The sequence below is a fragment of the Eulemur rufifrons genome, chromosome 15 (assembly GCF_041146395.1).
Source record: "Eulemur rufifrons isolate Redbay chromosome 15, OSU_ERuf_1, whole genome shotgun sequence".
Taxonomy (NCBI): Eukaryota; Metazoa; Chordata; class Mammalia; order Primates; family Lemuridae; genus Eulemur; species Eulemur rufifrons.
This window is the reverse complement of record NC_090997.1, coordinates 2,435,050-2,451,796: the sequence shown is the minus strand read 5'-3', so window position 1 is coordinate 2,451,796 and position 16,747 is coordinate 2,435,050. Positions and strand designations below refer to the sequence as shown.

General features: G+C 55.6%; 1 protein-coding gene and 1 non-coding gene across 4 annotated transcripts; both read right to left on the bottom strand.

Moving 5' to 3' along the window:
- Nucleotides 1-13: 13 nt before the first annotated feature.
- PRRC2A (proline rich coiled-coil 2A) lies at nt 14-16,044 on the bottom strand. 3 transcript variants are annotated; one of them, XM_069488716.1, is made up of 31 exons: nt 15,901-16,044; nt 13,597-13,807; nt 12,592-12,769; nt 12,142-12,241; nt 11,979-12,051; nt 11,490-11,633; nt 11,193-11,344; nt 10,920-10,999; nt 10,628-10,770; nt 10,238-10,328; nt 9,909-10,125; nt 8,865-9,336; nt 8,213-8,403; nt 7,683-7,980; nt 7,078-7,288; nt 5,027-6,898; nt 4,424-4,695; nt 4,101-4,231; nt 3,396-3,522; nt 3,200-3,285; nt 2,774-3,007; nt 2,501-2,641; nt 2,309-2,380; nt 2,035-2,205; nt 1,739-1,821; nt 1,349-1,559; nt 1,165-1,263; nt 824-1,036; nt 636-730; nt 446-536; nt 14-334 (listed from the first exon to the last, which is right to left on the bottom strand). In XM_069488716.1, the coding sequence occupies exons 2-31, from the start codon at nt 13,706-13,708 to the stop codon at nt 194-196; spliced, it is 6,501 nt and encodes a 2,166-aa protein (XP_069344817.1). In that variant the 5' UTR covers nt 13,709-13,807; nt 15,901-16,044; the 3' UTR covers nt 14-193. The 3 variants fall into 3 exon arrangements, with proteins under 3 accessions (XP_069344817.1, XP_069344816.1, XP_069344815.1); XM_069488715.1 differs by having other exon boundaries at nt 13,597-13,771; XM_069488714.1 differs by having other exon boundaries at nt 47-334; nt 2,002-2,205; nt 13,597-13,771; nt 15,901-16,028.
- LOC138396199 (small nucleolar RNA SNORA38) lies at nt 12,969-13,098 on the bottom strand. The gene has a single exon (XR_011235664.1). It is a non-coding gene; the product is annotated as a small nucleolar RNA SNORA38 (small nucleolar RNA).
- Nucleotides 16,045-16,747: the final 703 nt, after the last annotated feature.

Sequence of the window (16,747 nt, the reverse complement as noted above, 5' to 3'; positions counted from 1 at the left end):
GATTTTGGAAAAATTTTTAAATCCTTTTATTACTCTTTTTTAACAAACGGCCCCAGGGATAGGGGACCAGGGGAAGGGGGAGGAGGGGAAGTGAGGCCCCAGCCCCACAACCCCTCCCCACCTACCCCTTTCCCCCTTATATATTTATAATCTATATACAAGCCCCGGGGGATAGGGGGCCAGGGGAACTCCCTCAGCGGGGTGGGGGCAACCCAGGCTCCCTGTCCCCTGGGGACCCAGGCTCCTCTGCCCGTCGGGAAGGCCCTTCTCGAGAAGGTGGCCCTGTCCGCTCCCAAGGCTTCGGCATCCAGCGCAGGGCATCTGGTTGGGAGGCCTAGGGGACAGGCACGTGTGAAAGAGTAAGTCATAGTGGGAGGTCAGGGACAGGAACTCAGGTGGCAACTCTTGAATTTAGACTTGGGGGCCACCAAGTTTTCTCCTTCACCTGCTGGTAAAGGTCGATGCGCTGGGTGCGGAAGACTCTGCTGTAAGTGGAAGGTGGGGCCTTGAGGCGGGAATTGAAGCCAGAGAAGGACCTAAGAGAAAAAGTGTTTAAGACAAGCCTAGGACCCACCCCCTGGTTCCAAAGCCAGCCAGCCCTTTGGGGAGTAGTCTGCATCCCCACTCCCCGTTACCTTCCAGTTGGGGGAGTACGTGATGACCCATGTCCCCCAAGGTTGCTGCTCAGTTTTCGATAATCCTGGAACGGCTTTAGTTCCACTGGGTGCAACTGAAGGAAAAAGATGCCATGAGCCTCCTGTCTGGAGACGCGGCCTCCCTATGCCTAACTCCAGCTCCCCGGCCCTCAGCTGCTGCACCTTACCTCTGCTCGCCCCAAGCTAGCGGGGAAGGGCCTGGCAGGTGAAGGCAGCACCCGAGTAGCAGGAGCAGGTGGGGGCCGCACAGCTAGGCTGGGGGGCTGCAGAGCAGGGCCCACGGGTAACAGAGAAAGGGGGGGTGGGGCAGGAGGCGGTGCTGGCTGCAGGGAGCCAAAGTTCACCACCGGCAGCTGTGAGTCTACCATGGGTAGAAGCATCTGTAACAAGAAATTTGGGTATGAATGTTGTGAGCAGGGAGGAATGTCAGAAAACCAGGAAAAATCAAAACAAAAGCCAGAGATTGGACAAAGAAATAATGAAAGGGAAGTGGGAAGATAGAGGGTACCTGTTGGGCAGGGGCCCCTGAAGGGAGAAAGCCGCTTTGGCCACCAGGCTGCAGAGGAGTAGAATAAAAATCCGAAGGGGATGGCAGATCCTGGCGTACCTGTTGGAAATGGGGAAGAAGTATGTCAACTCCCTGCTTTCTCTGCACCCTAACTCCCAAGCCCTAATGCCTGTCCATCTCTTACCTGAAGCAAAGGTGGGTCAGGCAAAGGACTGGGGCAGAAAGCTGGAGAGTAGAGGAAGGAAGGTGGAGGGTAAAGAACTCCTCCGGCCGGTAACTTCCCCAGCTCTGTTGCTTGCAGTGCAGAGAAATCCAGAAACTGGCCCTTGAAGGCTACCCCCGAGAGCAGTGCCGAGGGAGGGGCTGGGCCTGGGGGAAGGTATAGGGGCTGTGATCTGGAAAGAAATCAGGGAGGGGGAGAAGAGGCATTAGGAAGCCAGAGCCATTTACTCCTTTAGTCTGAGCAACGCCGTAGTTCACTAGTCTTTGGTACCCTAGAACTGTGTCTTCTCCTTCCTTTGCCCTGAAATGTTATCTCCATCTTCTTCTAAGGTCCACAGGAATCTAGTCTTACCTGTAAGGGTGCAGTGAGGGTGTTCCAGGACGGAAGCCGCCACTGTTTGGATGTAACTGAGAATCCACGGCTCCTCCAGAGACCTGCAGAAGAGCAGGGTTGAAATAGCTCTAGTTTCTCAGCTCGAGAAAAGATCCTCATCCCACCCACAACAGTAAAAATAAGGTGGAAAATGTAATGACAATAAAAGAAATGGTGTTCTACAACTATACAACTTAGGCTTGATTATAAGACATAGCAGGCAAAAAAGAACGCTTACTTACCGAAGGGGTCATGCGATGGGAAGCAGGGCCCACCTGAGAACTGGGAGGCCCAGGGCTGCCATAGAAGACTTCAGGGTACAGGCGCTGGCCTGAGGAGGAGCTGGGCTCCGGGCCACAGTGCCCAGCACCCAGGTTCTTGGACTGCGACTCAGCCGAGGCTGAAGCACTGGGGAGCAGCTCCCAGTCTCGGGATATAGGAATGGCCTGGGAAGGAGAGGCCAATGTCTGACATCCTTGGTGCCCAAGTCACTCCCAGCAGTCTTCTTCAGAAGTCTCAGGCCTTTCCACCAAACTTACTCCCACTTACCTCTGTGACTGATGCCGTCAGCTCTTGCTCTGCTTTTAAACTGTCTCCTACCACTAGGCGTAAGTCTGAATCCTGTGATCACAAGGCAGAGGAGATTGTCCCAGAATTTAGACATAGGTCCTCTGTGTCTCACCTCTGGCCCTTCCCTTCTCTCCACCCGACCCAGGATGCCCAGATGGAGCCCACACAGACCTTGTCACTAGTGCCAAACTGGACCAAGGGGCCAGGTCGATGGGATGGCCGGAGGGGGCCAGGCTCTGGGCCTCGGTCTGTACGCTGTGATCGTTCTGTGCCAATGGGGCCAGGGGGCAGAGGCTGCTCCCGGGGCAGCTCCTGGGTTGGTGGAGGGAAAGCGAAGCCCAAATCAAGGGATCCCCAGAAATCACAGGTGGGGGTGTCTAGACAAAGGCAGGGCCAAAATCAGACTTCTGGATACATTCTTCTAATCCTTTCTTGATTTTTTACCTTTCTGTCCCCATTGTGGGGGGCAGGTGGCCGTCTCCTAGGAGGTTCAGAGGGTTCAGAGCCAGGTGGACCCTCACAAGGAACAGCATTCATGGGTGAGGGGCCTCCAGGCCGCTTGGGGGGTCCCTCTGCTGTCCCCTTGAGTCCTCCATCAGGGGAACTTCGCTGGCTGCAGGGACCTGATGACACCTGAGAATCCCCACTCAGGTCCACCCCACTGTCAGACTGACTCATCTGAGAGGAGTGGAGAAGGAGCTAGTTAAGTCAGGGTCGAAAGCATCCCAACACCTGACTCGTGCACACAAATAGAAAAACTGCAGAAAGGAGACAACCGAGTGGGAGAACAGCCCGACTCGAACCCAGCAGAGGGGGAAGTATGGCCAATGCTCAAAAATTCCCAGCTCAGACACTCCCTCCCATCCTCACCTCTGTGCCAGCCACATCCTCAAAAGGACTCAGGGGCTCCATCCAGGGCTCCATGGAGCGGGGCCGGTAACTCTTCTGGCTAGCGGCTGGGGAAGGGCGCACCGACCAGGAAGAGAAATTGAGAGGAGGATAGTTCTGAAGCCCATCTCACTCCAGCCCTCCACCACACCCTTTCCTTTCACTCAGCTTTACTCACCATGTAACCGATTCCAGATGTGAGGGGTCAGGGCCTCTGTTCCTGCATCTCTGGATTCTCCCTGAGGGCCTGGGCCCTCGGGCTTAGAGCCCAAGAATCCCGCACTATGCGAAGGTGGCAAAGACTCCTAAAGACGAATGAGGTGGAGACTGAGAAACGTAGGAAGCTGGGAAAGAGGGCGGTGTGGGGGTGACAACGGAGACATACCAGAGACAAGTGTGATAGTGAGAATTTGGGATAAAAACTCAATGATAGGCCGGGCGCGGTGGCTCACGCCTGTAATCCTAGCACTCTGGGAGGCCGAGGTGGGCGGATCGTTTGAGCTCAGGAGTTCGAGACCAGCCTGAGCAAGAGCGAGACCCCACCTCTACTAAAAATAGAAAGAAATTATATGGACAGCTAAAAATATATATAGAAAAAATTAGCCGGGCATGGTGGCGCATGCCTGTAGTCCCAGCTACTCGGGAGGCTGAGACAGGAGGATCGCTTGAGCTCAGGAGTTTGAGGTTGCTGTGAGCTAGGCTGACGCCACGGCACTCACTCTAGCCTGGGCAACAGGGTGAGACTCTGTCTCAAAAAAAAAAAAAAAAAAAAAAAAAAAAAAAAAAAACTCAATGATAGAAACGGGAAAGAGAATGGAGAAAACAAAACCAAGAACTTTCAGGACCAAGAGCGCAGTGAAGCAATCTCAAACCCCGTCCTCACCTCCTGCAGCAGCTCTGGCTTTCTAGAAGGCCGCTCCCGACGTTTGGGGGGGAAGGGATTAACCCCGGCAGGATCCTGGGGACTCCCGCCCACCCCTCTCACCGTTGGCCCCGGCTCCTCAAAGTTGGGGTCTGGGGAAAAGAGAAGAACCATCAGCACCTGCCCTGCCGTATCACTGACCCTGGCTTTTCCTCCCTACTCTGCCTCGGGACCCTTCCACCCCTGCTGCCTACAGACCCAGCAGCAGCCCCCAGGCCAGACTCTGCCCCCATCACCCGACCCTCTCCAGGAACGGAGACCCACCCATAACCACCGCAGCTTACCAGAACTGAGGCCTCCGCTGCTGGTCCTCTGGGGCTCGTTACGGGTCGGGGGCCTAGGGGCAGGGCCCTGAGGGGCTTGGGGAGGCCCAGGCTTGTGCCTTGGGTGTCCCCCTGGTGCAGTTACACTTCCTTGGCGGCTACTAAGCTGGGCCAGAGCTTGTTGGATGCCAGCAGGGTTGCTGTGGATAACTCGGTCCAGGCGGAAGACAGCGGAGCTGCTGGGGGGCGGGGGAGGAAGGGGGAGCCCCGGGGCCCGCTCCTCTGGAGGCCGGCTGAAGAAAACGGAACAAGTCAAGTATCTGCTTTCCAACTGCTCCCCCTTACAGGCTATCCTCTCCCCTACTCAGGTGTTTCTGGGCCCTTCTAAATTTCCAACGCATAGGTCTGTAGAGTGGAAAGCAAATAAGGAACACACGCATGCGTGCTTCTGACTCTATCGCCCTGTCGACTGCTCTCCAGCTGCCTTACCTACACGTGGAAATCCTAGTGCCCTTCTAAGTCTACGTCCCCTCAGGTCACAACTCCACAGCACCCAAACTCACCTTTCCCCTCCCCCAGTTTTTAAACCTTAGGCATGAGCTTCAATAGCCTGTCCCTACCCACCTTCGGTTCTTGGGTGAGGGCCAGCTCCTCTTGTCCCCTCGTCCTGGCCCGGTCCTTCCCCCAGATCCCCCGCTGCCACCTCCACTGCTGCCACCACCACTGCCAGCCTTGCCCCCTGGGCCTGGGCGCCGGTTCTGCCGTTCCATGCCTGGCCGCTGACTTGAGAAGCTCCGCTTACTCAAATCCTTGGCTCTCTGGCTCAGATCTCCACGGGACATGGTTGAAATGCCTGGTCCAGGGCCACCTCCACTGCCCCCAGGAGTTCCGACAGCTTTGGGGGTCAGTAACGCTGGTGGGGGAGCCTCTTTGTCCCCCCGGCGCTCACTGGCAAAGTCGCTACTCTCTGACGCAGTCTCCCATTCCTCATTGGCTTGGTCTGAGTTCTGGTTTGACAGATCAGGAGACTTGGCAGCTGCCTGTCGAGGTGGCGGGGGCACTGTGACTGCTGCGAGGGCCTCCTCGGGGCCAGGAGTGGAGGCTGGAAGGGCTAGGGAGGAAGGCTTGCCCTCGGCCCCTCTGGCTGCATTCTCGCGCTCCTGTTTCAGCCTCCGGAAGCGAGGCGGTTTGTCCTGCTGTTGAGCCCTCCCGTGCCGTCTCCTTCGGGGTCGTTCCCCGTCTTCCCCGACCATGCCCACAGTGCTACCTCCACCGCTGCCCCCCCGGGCCATTGGGGACAGAGGCCCTGGGATCAACTTCTCTTTCAAAGGCTCCTTACTTTGTGGCAAAGGGCCTGTGGGAGGTTTTTTGGGAGCCAGAGACTTGGTCGGAGGGCTCCAGCCTGGGCAAACCGGAGGGGGCCGCCCTCCCCCTCGGCCCCGGCGCGAGGGCACCCCTCTGGGTGTGAAGACTCGCCCGCCCCGGGCAGTAGAGAATCGGGCAGGGGCTGGTGAGGGTGGGGCTCCTGGTGGTAAGGGAGCAAGAGGGACCTGAGTGAGTACTCCCTCTTTGGGTGGGGGAGCCTCCTTGTCTGAGGGGGCCAGGTCACTCTCGTGGGTCTCACTGCCTGTTTCTGAGCCGCGCTGCCGGCGCCGCTTGGGGATTTCTTCATACTCTGAACCCTCGCTTCGGGTCTCGCTGGCAGTGCGGCCACGGGGAGCAGGAGGGTGGTTTGGTACCCCTGCCCCACCTCCACGCCCATCATCTCCTCGGAACTCTCGGTAATTGCGGAACTCTCGGCTTCGGGCTCCCCGCCCCCGTCCTCCATAGGTCCCCCGAAAACCCCGCCCTCTGGCAAAATACTCGCCTCGGCCCCGACCCCGGCAGGAGGCAGGACCCATTCGTTCATAGGAATAGTCTCTCCGAAGCCTTGGAGCAGGGGAAAGATTCCCACTGGGGGGGGTCTCCTTGGGGCCCCCTAGCTTCCCCTTGGGTGTCTTTAGAGGGTCTGGCTTTGGGACCTTGGGGGTTTCATCCGCCTGTTCGAGAGGCTTGGGAGGCAGCTCTTCAACTTTTGCAGGTGGCGGGGGTTTCTTTATAGGCCCAGCCCGGCGGGGAGGGGCGCCTGGCTCCTCTGGAGGGATTCCCCGACGACTGCTGCCTGGGCGAGGGCCCCAGCGGGTCTCTGTGCGACTCTCTCTGCGCGGTGGTGGGGGGCCTTGGCCCCCGCTTCCAACTCCACGGGCCGGCTTCCGGCCTGCTTCTGGCCCTGTCAACTGTGCAGTCTCCTCCTTGGGGGGCTCCTTCTTGGGTGGTGGAGCTTGTATCTTGGCTGCCTCATCACTGCCGGGGGGCCAGGGGAGTGGACGGGGCCCTGGGGGAGCTGGCTCCTCCAGAGGGAAGCGAGAGATTGACGGCCCTGGGGCTCCATTCTCAGGAAAGCCTGGGTAACTGGCCAGATACGGAGGCGGGGGAGGTACTGGAGGAGTCTCACTCCTGAAGAAAGAAAAGAAAAGTATCTCAGGACGCGGAATACCAGAACTAGGGGAGAAAAGAACTTAATATTATGATCTTTCCTGTTCATCACTATCGTCTTACCACAGATCCTAAGTGCTTTTCTCTCAGGCCCAGATCCTTTCACTAGAACTCACCCATTTCTCACGACCAAGACTCACCTCATCCCCTTGTCGTCCTCATCCGCAGCCTGACGCAGTGGTGAAGTAAGTGGCCGGGGGTCGGTGGGTGTGGTGGTGAAGACATCTCCTACCCAGGCCAACTTTGGATCTACCGGTGGGGTGCCCCGTTCCCGTAAGAGTGGGGGTGCGTGACGGTCAAATGGCTCTGAGCTTGAGCCCCCACTGTCTGAGCGCTCTCGGGGAACTAGGCCTGAACAAATAAACGAACAAGGAAAACAAACCTTTTCACGTCACAGGACCGCCAGCCCAAAAAGCAGCTCCCCAGCCTAGTCCTCCCTGTCTAGTCAGCTCTTCCATCTTTTGTCCCCAGGAGGTCTGGGCCTTGCCCACTCTTGTGAAACAGGGTTATCCACTCAGCTTCCCTACGAAAGGATCAACCCACCCCAAATAAACCCTGGCCAATCCAAGCCCCTTGCTTATGTCTTCCCCAAGCCCATTCTCACAACAGAGCTAACTGGGCAGTGCCAAGCACATGCCCTCCCCTCTTTATTGGTAAAACCTGTCACACCAGGGTCACAGTAACACCCTGATAGCCAACAACTCCCAGGACTAAAGGGCTCCCCACCTCTCCCACGGCCCCCTACCAGAGGGATGCACTCCAGGAGGGTAGAAGTCCAGAGGGGGCCGGCCCTGGAGGAGCCGGGGGTCCACATAAGGAGGAATCATCATCCAACGGGGATCAAAGTTCATTGGGGGCATGGGCGGCGGCCGGCCCAGAGCACCCGGGTACAGGGCCTTGGGTGGGGGTGGAGGAGCCTGTGGAGCTGGCACAGCCCCCAGGGTCACAGACTGTGGTGGTGACGGGGGCACTGCGGCAGGAGGGGCAGAGCCCTGTTGATGCTGCTGCCATTGCTGCTGCTGTTGCTGTTTCAGGAGCTGCTCCTAGGGAAGAAGGAAAGAGGATGAGACAGGCATCAAAGCACACAAAGGAAATCAGCAAAGAAAAACCACTAATGCAGAAATGTGACAAGAACCCAGACTCCATGGAAAATGGGGTGACATAATGGAGACAAAACTGGACAAAGAGGCAAAGGGATCCAGAAAACAACTTATAGATGGGATAAATTTTGAAGCCAGGAAGAGAAGCAGCCCTTAGAGGGGAACTCGATTTCACCTGCTGCTGCCGCTGGAAACGAGGAGGCAACGACTTCTGATATTTGGGGTAGCCCAAGCCCTGGCTAGGGGGCTGTCGGGTGGGACCAACCCCATCACCCTTGGATTCCACCTTTGGGGCTGGGGGTGTGGTAGGAGGAGGAACCTCTTCTGGTGGTTCAGGACCCTCTTTTGAGGGCAGTTGTGGTCCCACTGCATTGAAGAAAAGAACAATCACAGTGACCTAGACCATCAACAGACATTCCACGAACATCCCAGGAATGAATATCAGCCCTCACATCTCCCTGAGATATCCTATTCAACACCTGTTCTATTAAAGCCCTTCTGGTTTAAAACCCATAAAAACACTTTAAGGCCTCTCAAGAGCCTACAGTGGAGGCATTAACCTACGAAATCACCAAAATAACACTTTTTTCAGTCTTGGCCTGCAGAAAATGGTTTTAGATCACAACTTACGCAGAAATTCAGATAATAAAACCTTCTCTCTTTCAGATAACCTCACAAATGATGGGACTCTCTTCCCCTACCACCATGGACAGTCCAATAAACCGAAACAGCTGCCTTCTGCTTCATTTACTCCCATCCTTACAACCCTGCACCTCCAAGCCAAGCAGAGAGCTGACACCTGGTAGTACCTATCCCCATCTCCATACCTGGGCTGGCTTCGAAGCTGCCACTGCTGGTGCTACTGGTACTGCCACCACCACTCACCAGAGTGGGAGCTGGAGCCACACCTGGAGCGGGGGTGGACTGGGCAGGAGGGGCCTGTGCTGGCTCTTCAGGTTCTTTCTCTGGTGCTGGGGCTGGTGCCGGTGATGGAGCTGGAGGTGCGGGGAGTTCTTTGGGGACTGCAGGTGGTGGAGCTGGGGCAGGAGGGGCAGGAGGGGCAGGAGGCTCTGCTTTGAGCCGCTTGTCAGGTGCCCCAAACTTTTCATCCAGCCGCTTAAGCTTCTCAGCACAGGCTGCCCGGCGCTCTTCCTGCATGCGCCGCTCTTCTTCCTCTCGCCGTCTCCGGGCACGCTCCACCGCCAGGGAGATTTCAGATGAAGATTGTTTTCGCCGCTGCCGCCAGGCCTCGTCCTCATCTTCAGGTGCTGGGGGCTTGCAGGGAGGGCCCCCACGATCCTGTCAACGGGCACACCCAGCAGGGCCAGGGATGTCAGTCGTTATGCTTTCTACCATCTCTTTTACAGACCAATCAACTGTCTAGCTGTAGCATGCAAGGACCAGGCCCTGGGGGATGATGGCCTCTCTGGGTGGTGATAAACTCATCACCCTGGTCTTTTTTTCTTTTTTGAGACAAGGTCTCACTATGTTTTCTGGTCTAGAACTTCTGGGCTCAAGTGACCCTCCCACTTCAGCTTCCCAAGTAGCTGGAACTACAGATGTGCACTAACACCCGCCCACCCCCGACCCCCGAGTCTTTTCTCTGTTCCCTCTCTCTGTCAGAGATCCCAACAGCCAGGCCCCTCCCTGTTCTTCCTCACTAGCATCCCAATTCCTCTCACTTCTTACGCGGACTCCCCTAAGACCAACCATGTTTTCAAGCTTTCCAGAGCTGTTCTGCAGCCCTGCACCTTTCACGGAGCCCCTTTTCAGCCCTCCCTCCAGCTTGCTCTACTGAGGCTGCTTCAACTACCCAGCTGACACTCATCTCCCACAACTGACCCTCTCAATCCCTCACTGTAGACACTCACTGGGTAGTCCCCAGGGGGGCCCCAGTTCCCGGCAGGGCCCCGGTGAGGTGGGGGTGGGGGAGGCTTTGGGGCAGGAGGCCCCGGCTCTGTCTCTGGAGGCCTCGAGGTGTCTGTCCAGGCCGTCTTGGGAGGGGGCAGTTCGCTGCCAGGGGAGCTGCCCTTTCTGCCGTCTGCTTCAGGGGGCCGCTCCTCACCAGCAGCTGATTGGGAATCCTTCCTGGGAGCAGATCAACAGCGGAATTAAAATCAGCTGCAATCCAGCTCCTCAAAGAGTATATTATTGTGAGAAAAACCAAGTCCCCTTCTCTGCCCTGGTGGCCCTAACTTACTGGCCCTCAGCTCCCTCCTCATCAGAGTCTCGCCCGTCTTCCTCATCGCTGAACTTGAGCTTTTCAGTATAGTCGACCTCTTCATGAGCCCCTGCAGGGAAAAATGAATAGGAGTAACCCAAGCACTCTGCTCTCCAAACTCAGATTTCTTTCCGGGACACAGGAAGTGATCTGGAACTACATGGTGGGATGTACTACCAATCCCAACCCCCTCCCTCTGAAGTCAAGACCCACCAGTTATGAGTCTTGCCATTCTCACTTCTCTCAGTCCTGTGCCAGGACTTGCTTTCCCTCCATGTATCTCCCCTACCCTTCCATGTCTGCTTTTCTTCCACATGACCCCCATTTTTCATCAGATTTTGCCTTTTCAGACCCTTAGTATCCACTTACCAGCCCAACCATCATCATTCTCCTGGTCCAACTGATCAAACTCTTTGAGATTATCCTCTTTAAGAATAGAAGGCCGACCCACAGGCTCTACAAGGCGCATTGGTGGCCCTGAGCCACGGGGCCCTGCCACACGAGGGAAACGGCTGTGTATGGAAAAGAAAATAAGAGAGAAAATAAAAGATGGCATATTGTACAACCACATACAAGATTGAGCCTCCTGGCTAGAAAACCATCTCCTTTCCCAATAGGCTTTCCCTACCCCCAACCATAAACCCAGACCTGGATTGCTCACCTGGGCCCATCAGGAGTGGGGTATCGGTAAGGCCCCTGGGGTCCATAGGGCGGAGGGAACGGGAGATATGGGGGATACATCTGCAAAAGGGCCCAACAGTAGCTGCTCAGCGGGACAGTCAAATAGCCTGCCAGCTCCTTCAACTATCCTCCTCCCCCTCCCTCTGTCTCACAGGCCCCTAGCTTTCTGGCTGTCCCCTCCAAAGACTAAGTCCTGATTCCTAATTCTCCAGCTTCCAGCAAAATCACTCCAAACTAAAATATCCAAACTCACGAAGGGCGGCATCATTCCGCGGTAGGGAGGGAACTGGGGTGGGCCTGAAGGCTGCAGCCCGCCCCGGGGATCATGACCATGATGAAGTTTGGAGTCCAGGCCCTCCAGTTCATCAGGGCCACGCCCACCTCCGTCCCTCCAAGTTGTAGAATCTGTATTTTGGAAAAGACAGAGAAAGATATCAGTGACTCAGGGGCAAGTGAACATAGCTGAAATCGATGGGGAGGAAGGTGAATAAGATAGTGCTTAGCTGTGAGCTGGAAGAGGTAATGTCCTGGCCAAAAGGCAGCTACTCACTCTGGGGGCGGAGGCTTGGTCCGGGCCCAGACGACTGTTCGGCAGACTCCCTTTCCTTGGCAGCCTTGTCCTGGTCGCCAGCCGCCTGCAGGGTCGGAAATTCCTCTCGAGAGAATCGCGACAGTAGGCTTGATGCCCTTCCACCTGTTGGGGTGGGGTGCAGAACAGGAGACATGCACATTTACCCAGGACACACTGTGAAAGTGGAAGGCTCTGACAGATATCAAATCGTTGGGTTCCTGACTTCAAAGTTACCTCCTATGGAGGTAACACGCGCTCATTCCTCAGGAAGCAAGGTCAGTTCTGGGGCCTCTCTACTCCCTCACATGAGATTGAGATTTAAACTTGCTCATGTGCTCCGTAAAACTGAGTATTAGTAGACCAAGATGTAGCCAAAGTGGACGATGGGACACTTTGCTGAAGGTACAGTACAGGGCTCCTGCCTCTCACAGTGCCCAAACACAGCGCCCTAAGCAGCCCTGCACTCACCATCTCCATGTGCTCCATGGGTGATGCTGGCTTGTGCCCAGGACTTTACCCCGCTTGGAACTGAAGGAGTGTTCTGTAGAAGCAGAAAGATGATAAATGGTGACGGGTATGGGACAGCTATGAGCAATTTCCCCCCCCCCCACCCCTCCAGTTCTCCAGGTACCTCGGGGGCTGCTGGGGGTCGTTTCGGCTGGTTGGAGGCAGGCGTCTGTGAAGCCGGCAGTGGCTGCGATTCCGGCAGCTGAGCGGTTGAGGCATCGGAACTGAGGGGATGGCAGAATGGGAAGGTTACCCAAGCCCGAGATGCCTTCCTCACTTCTCCAGCTGGTGGAGAGCTGGGACTGAAATCAGGCCCATTGCTATCATTTATAAATATCAGGATAAAATATTTTAATTTTGTCATCCAGCATAGGCTGTTTCCTGATGCTTTCTCTCCATCTGACAGAAAGCTAAAGGTACTGTTCCTTAGTTATTGAACAGGAAATCTGGAATAGATAGGAAAGGTACCTCCCTCTGTCTGTCTCTTATGTGGTTGGGCTAGACCAAGCCCTTTCTCCCCTGAACTTCAAAGTTAAAACACTCATCACTCTAGGCCCCCCAAGCCTCTGCCTACCTCTTGGGGTCGGACTGCTCCTGTTTGCTTGCCCATCCTGTTCCGTCTTTCGGCACTAATGAGACATTGGGGTCATTGCCTTTGTTCTCGGCTTTCAGGCTTGGAAGGTTGGCTGGGGGTGGCATACGCCGGGCAATGGCAACTTTCCCAAGACTCTGCAGGCCATGGCGAGGGGCAACTGGAAAAGAGGTGAAGACAGAGTCAAAAATGCCTCACATAGGAGAATCTGACAGCCTCCCACCCTAGGCCCCATTTATACATCCTCAATGTTTTACTACCTATTTTCTCCAAACTTCTTAGAAGCCATCCCTTTCCCTGCCTTTTATAATCTCTGAAATCCCTATCAGGAAGGCTGAGATGTATTACATCCAAGGCTGCCATGTGGGATGGTTGATCTTGAGCCTGCGGGGAGCAAGCTGGCCCAGACTTCTCCAAGTCCACGTTTCTTTGCCTCCAACTCTTACGTGTCCAAAGATGAGGAACCATAGACACGCCTTTGTAGGAGGGCAATTGGTGTTCACCTACTCCCTAAGGGACCCAAGGTAAAGTTGGGAAGTCTCCAGTGTACCTTTGGTCTTTTTTTTTTTTTCCCCCTCTTCCAGGAGACCAGGTCCCACTCTGTCACCCACCCAGACTGGAGTACAGTGGCATCACTGTAGCTCACTGCAACCTCAAACTCAAGCGATCCTCCTGCCTCAGTCTCCTAAGTGGCTGGGACTACAGGTGTGTGACATCATGCCTGGCTAGTTTTTTCTTATTTATTATTTTTTTTAAGAGACAGGGTCTCACTATGTTGCCCAGGCTGGTCTCAAACTCCTGGCTTCAGGCGACCCTCCCACCTTAGCCTCTTGAGTTGCTGGGATTACAGGCTTCAGCCACCACACTCGGCTCTCCTCTGGTCTTTTATGTCTCTACTACAGCCACTTCCCTTCAAAGAGCTCTAAAACATATACCCCATTCATGCCTAGCTTCCAACCATTAGAAGCATTTTTGCAGGACCCTCACCAGCGGGTTTCTGGATCTCTAAGGACTTGCCCTTATACGTATCAAACAGGTTGAGCGAGGAATACTTCTTTCCATCCTTTCCCTTGGCAGTCGGCCCCGAGCGATCGGACATTGCGCTGGAAGCTCATTGAGTATGTTGGGTCCTGCAGGCACCTCCCCCAAAACGTGCCAGAGCCTGTGGACCAGACAGCAAGTATCTCAGTCTCTGCCCCTTTTACAGACTATAACAGAAGCCTGAAGTTTCCTTTCATTCTCATTAGGGACTCGGATTATATGGCCCTCTGTCTCTGTCTCTTATGTGGTTGGGCTAGACCAAGCCCAATTCTCCCCCAAAGTTCAAAGTTAGAACACTCATCACTCTAGGCCCCCCAAGCCTCTTGGGGTCAGACTGCTCCTGTTTGCTTGCCCATCCTGTTCCGTCTTTCGGCACTAGTGAGACATTGGGGTCACTGCCTTTGTTTTCCACTTTCAGGCTTGGAAGGTCAGCTGGGGGTGGCATACGCCGGGCAATGGCAACTTTCCCAAGACTCAGCAGGCCATGGCCTATGTAAAACTTCCTAGTCTCTTTAAGCAACCACAATCTACTCAGCTCCCATGTAGCCCAAATGCACGTTCCCTCATTTCCTCCAGACACCTCTGCCTAGGAAATCCAAATAAAAATCCACTATCATCCTAGTATAAATACTCTGTCCTTTGTGCCATTTTACCAAGGGTAGCAGCCTCTTCATTATCCCCACAATAATCTCCTCTCCACCAAAATCATTTCAGAGACTTAAAATGGGGCAAGCAAGTCCAGGACTCAGAAGAAAACATAAAAAGGCATACAACTCCATCGTGCAAGGGACAGAGCTTTAGATTCCCCACTTATTGGACACCAGCCCCCTCATCATGCCCCGAGGCCCTGCACCCCAGGTTCCATTCCCAGCAGCCTCAAGTCCCATCTGGCAAGGTTTGCAGGAAGGTATGCTGGGAGTTTAAGGATTTTATGAGCTTGCTCAGCCAGACTGGGGCCTGGTGCCAGACAAATCCTCATGGAACAACTGGGACTCTACATACGCCCAGACTATACAACCAAGTATTTGGAATACTCCATCTTTTCCTAAACTTGCTCCCATCTTGGCTCCTGGAAAAAATCGCCTCCAGATGAAATACTGGTGGGCTCTTGTTTACCACATGTACAACTGAGGAAAACAAAGCATTATAGAACCACTTGTATATAGAGAACCCTGTAACCATGAGCCAGACACCAGAGGGCCAAGGCCAGAGCCAACTTCATTTTCCTACCCTATGAGAAAATGTCCACCAGCAGTCATTTCTTTCCCTAATAGCCCCCTGCTCCCCAAGCAGGCCACGCAATCTAACAGTTCATTCTAGAGTGACCAGGTACTTGTCTATGGATGGGAATAGCATAAAGAGATGAGAAATGGTGGGAAGAAAGCAGGGAAATCCAGACAGGCCCAGGATGAAAGCCAAATTGGGGACAGAGAACTTTATGACAGGATAGAGATGAGGGGATGGGGGTAGTTCTGTAGGTGCTCAAGGAGACCAATCTGTGAAAATAAATATATGAAAGTGTATAGAAGATTCATGGAGTGAACAGACTAAAACTAATAAAAGAGAATACGAAAGCAGGTGGGAAATACATGAAAGCAGGAATGGCAAAGAAGGATGTGGAGCAGAAGTAGTATCAAAAGACCCAAAAAGAAAAACGGGTTTGGGGGAGAAAGGAGGGAACAAGGAATAGGAAAAATGAAAAAGCAGAAGGGGGGAGACTGAGGAATCCAGAAAGCAAAGATGCTAGATGAAAGCAGGGTTTCAGAGTGGGAGTGACTCGACGCGAAAAGGGGCGTCAAGAAGGGAAGACTATAGCGCTGGGTGACGGGAGGGGGTCCAATATGGAGGAAAAGAGACCTTCCAGGAGAACCATCGGGCGCGGCCCACCCCACGGCGGCGGCGGCGGGGGAGGGGGCCGACAGATGGGGGCGAGCAGCCAGGAGTACAGCGGAGGGTGGGAAGTTACAGGCCCAGGAGCAGGGGTCGTCCCATGGAGCCAGGACGGTGGGTGGGTTAGGGCAGGCGGTGGACTCAGAGAGGGGGTGGAGATGCGGGTGCCCGGGCAGAGGTACCGGAGGGGGAGGGGCAGGCAGGCCCGGCGGCAGGAGGACAAAATGGCGGCGGCTAATGGCAGCTTCTCCTCCCCCCCTGCCCGCCGCCACGGCCGCCGCCGCCGCCGCCGCCGCCACCGCCACCGCCACCACTCCCGCGCCGGAAAAGGGCGTCAGCGCTCGGCTCACCCACACTCACCTGGCCGGGTGCGCGGGGGTCCGGGACTGGGGCTTGGGTGCTCCCCGGGGCGGGATGGCGGTGGGGCGGGGGCGGATGGCGGCGGATGGCGCCGGGTTCGGCTCCTCCCGTCTCCCTCGCTCACTCCGCGGCTGGGCTCCGACTAACGGCCCATCCGGGCAACCGCCGCCCCCGGGAGTGCCCCCCCACCTCCCGCCTCCCTCCGCGGCTAGACACGCCCCTTTATTTGCATAATGGGCGGGGCACCTTCTACCCGACTCCTCTTTACTTCGAGCTGTCCTTATTTAAAAAAAAAAAAAAAAAAAAAAAAAAAACGCAGGGGTTGTGGAGCTTGCGGAGGTTATTTGCATAAAGAGGAGGGACTTACGGGCGCTAGAACGCCGGTTGGCTGAGGAGGCAGGCTCCCAGCGTCGGCCGTTGAGACGTGTGGAGGGGGCGGGAATGCGGCGCCGGTCGGCTGGGCGGTTGGGGCGCAGAATTTACACGAGATGGTGGGAGAAAGAGGCGGAGCGTGCGTCGTGCGTTCGTGGAAAGATCGGAGCGAGGGGACGTAGGGACGCTGAAAGTGGAAGGAAACGATGCAAGGCCCGTGCACCTTCCGCGGAGGAGACGCAGAAAGAGGACCGCCACTGGGCTAGCGGGATTAGCGGCCAGAGGGCGGGGCTTACTAGACCGGCCGAGAGTCCCAGCTCACGCGTTCTTTCGCGAGAAAGGGAAGCGCCAGAAGGGCGGGGCTTTCCATTTATTAAAGCACGTCATGCAAATGAGGTGGAGAGAGAGACCAATCCAAGGGTCCGGGAAAGCGGATCGTCCGCACGGTGCAGCGTAAGCGTTCTGCTAGTTCTAT